Source organism: Rhinolophus sinicus, linkage group LG15, assembly GCF_036562045.2.
Source record: "Rhinolophus sinicus isolate RSC01 linkage group LG15, ASM3656204v1, whole genome shotgun sequence".
Classification (NCBI taxonomy): Eukaryota; Metazoa; Chordata; class Mammalia; order Chiroptera; family Rhinolophidae; genus Rhinolophus; species Rhinolophus sinicus.
In genome coordinates, this window is record NC_133764.1 from 49,917,619 (window position 1) to 49,920,434 (window position 2,816).

General features: G+C 61.5%; 1 protein-coding gene across 1 annotated transcript; it reads left to right on the top strand.

Annotated features, from left to right (window-relative positions):
- The first annotated feature begins 227 nt into the window (after positions 1–227).
- On the top strand, positions 228–2,407 carry FZD2 (frizzled class receptor 2). The gene has a single exon (XM_019752192.2). The coding sequence runs from the start codon at positions 605–607 to the stop codon at positions 2,303–2,305; it is 1,701 nt and encodes a 566-aa protein (XP_019607751.1). The 5' UTR covers positions 228–604; the 3' UTR covers positions 2,306–2,407.
- The last annotated feature ends 409 nt before the right edge of the window (positions 2,408–2,816 follow it).

The following is a 2,816-nucleotide window of genomic DNA, read 5'->3' on the forward strand; positions in this document are numbered from 1 at the left end:
AACAGCCCTTAATATAATAATAGCTTGTCTCTTTAAAAGCAAAAGGAGGGGGGAAAGTTTTGTTGGCATCTGGTTTCTGAGCTCATTATGTTGTGGTCGACCAATCCAGCCCTCGGGGCTGGTCCTGGGGTTTAAATCTGATTGGCCAAGAGCACATTTTGGGATGGTACTTAGAGCTCGACGGGGCGGTTTCAAGGTTCCCTTTTTTGGGGGGCTGAGGAGAGGGCGGGGCTGCTGGCGGGGGCCCCCTTGAAACCGACTAATTGGGATCGGAGAGGCCGAGGTGAGGGCTGGAGGAAGGCACAAAGGAGTTGCTGGGCGGAGAAGGGAGGGGAGAGGCGAGAGGAGGAGGAAGAAGAGGAGAGAGGGCAAGCCGCGCGCGGTGGCTCCGGCTGCTCAGTCCGACCGCGGCGAGCTAGCGGGCAGGCGCGCCGCCCCCTCCCCCGCCCGGCCTCCCCAACTCTGCGGCCGCAAGCAAAGTTTGCAAAGAGGCGCGGGAGGCGGCGGCCGCGCGGCAAGGCGGCGGAGGGGAAGGAGCGCGGTCTCGGGGCTGGGGGCGGGGGCGGGGGGGCGCCGGGGAGCTGGGTGGGGGGCGGCGGCCAGCATGCGGCCCCGCAGCGCCCTGCCCCGCCTGCTGCTGCCGCTGCTGCTGCTACTGCCCGCCGCGGGGCCGGCCCAGTTCCACGGGGAGAAGGGCATCTCCATCCCGGACCACGGCTTCTGCCAACCCATCTCCATCCCGCTGTGCACGGACATCGCCTACAACCAGACCATCATGCCCAACCTTCTGGGCCATACGAACCAGGAGGACGCGGGCCTGGAGGTGCACCAGTTCTACCCGTTGGTGAAGGTGCAGTGCTCGCCCGAACTGCGCTTCTTCCTGTGCTCCATGTACGCACCGGTGTGCACCGTGTTGGAGCAGGCCATCCCGCCGTGCCGCTCTATCTGCGAGCGCGCGCGCCAGGGCTGCGAGGCACTCATGAACAAGTTCGGTTTCCAGTGGCCCGAGCGCCTGCGCTGCGAGCACTTCCCGCGCCACGGTGCGGAGCAGATCTGCGTGGGCCAGAACCACTCGGAGGACGGCTCGCCAGCACTGCTCACCACCGCACCACCGCCCGGCTTGCAGCCGGGTGCTGGGGGCACCCCGGGCGGCCCGGGCGGCGGCGGCTCGCCCCCGCGTTACGCCACGCTGGAGCACCCGTTCCACTGCCCGCGCGTCCTCAAGGTGCCGTCCTATCTCAGCTACAAGTTCCTGGGCGAGCGCGATTGCGCGGCGCCCTGCGAGCCCGCGCGGCCGGATGGCTCTATGTTCTTCTCGCAAGAGGAGACGCGCTTCGCGCGCCTCTGGATTCTCACCTGGTCAGTGCTGTGCTGCGCCTCCACCTTCTTCACCGTCACCACGTACCTGGTGGACATGCAGCGCTTCCGCTACCCCGAGCGGCCCATCATTTTTCTGTCTGGCTGCTACACTATGGTGTCCGTGGCCTACATCGCGGGCTTCGTTCTCCAAGAGCGCGTGGTGTGCAACGAGCGCTTCTCCGAGGACGGCTACCGCACGGTGGTACAGGGCACCAAGAAGGAGGGCTGCACCATCCTCTTCATGATGCTCTACTTCTTCAGCATGGCCAGTTCCATCTGGTGGGTCATCCTGTCGCTCACCTGGTTCCTGGCAGCGGGCATGAAGTGGGGTCACGAGGCCATCGAGGCCAACTCGCAGTACTTTCATCTGGCCGCGTGGGCCGTGCCGGCGGTCAAAACGATCACTATCCTGGCCATGGGCCAGATTGACGGCGACCTGCTGAGTGGCGTGTGCTTCGTGGGCCTCAACAGCCTGGACCCGCTGCGGGGCTTCGTGCTGGCGCCTCTCTTCGTGTATCTGTTCATAGGCACGTCCTTCCTCCTAGCCGGTTTCGTGTCACTCTTCCGCATCCGTACCATCATGAAGCACGACGGCACCAAGACCGAGAAGCTGGAGCGGCTTATGGTGCGCATCGGCGTCTTCTCGGTGCTCTACACGGTGCCCGCCACCATCGTCATCGCCTGCTACTTCTACGAGCAGGCCTTCCGCGAGCACTGGGAGCGCTCGTGGGTGAGCCAGCATTGCAAGAGCCTGGCCATCCCGTGCCCGGCGCACTACACGCCGCGCATGTCGCCCGACTTCACCGTCTATATGATCAAATACCTCATGACGCTCATCGTGGGCATCACGTCGGGCTTCTGGATCTGGTCTGGCAAGACGCTGCACTCGTGGAGGAAGTTCTACACGCGTCTCACCAACAGCCGGCACGGCGAGACCACAGTGTGAGGGGGTGTCCCCAGGCCAGAGCGGCAGTGCGCTTTCCTCCGCCCGGGGGGGCTCCTACAGACTCCTTATTTTATTTTTTTAAATAAAGAACAATCGAAACCATTTCTTTTTTAGGTCGCTTTTTAAAGATAACTCTGCCCAACACCCCACCAGGTTTGTAATTAAAATTGTAAATAGTCTTTGTAAATTTAATTATATATTTTCTATTTAAAAGAAAAAAGAAAAAAAAGGAGCAACGAGGGGCGCCAGGGCTGAGGAAAGGGGGGTGGGAGGAGTTGAGGGGGTTCTCGCCGTTCCTCAGTGCCCTTTCAAACACCACCCCCCACTTTGGTTCGGAGTTTTTGGTGATTTGGCAGGCCTGGGCCAGCTGGAAGAGGTGTTGGCTGGTTTGTTACATTCAACTTCTAAAGCCACATCCGTGAGCCTTCTCACTGACGCTGGGCCTGGGGAAGCTGTTGGATACTTTTGAACAAGACTTAGTTGGATTCTCGTTTTATTTTCCTTCCCCCCT

What these genes read in the sequence shown, in the direction of transcription:
- FZD2 (XM_019752192.2), top strand. Translation starts at nt 605, where the DNA reads ATGCGGCCCCGCAGCGCCCTGCCCCGCCTGCTGCTGCCGCTGCTGCTG.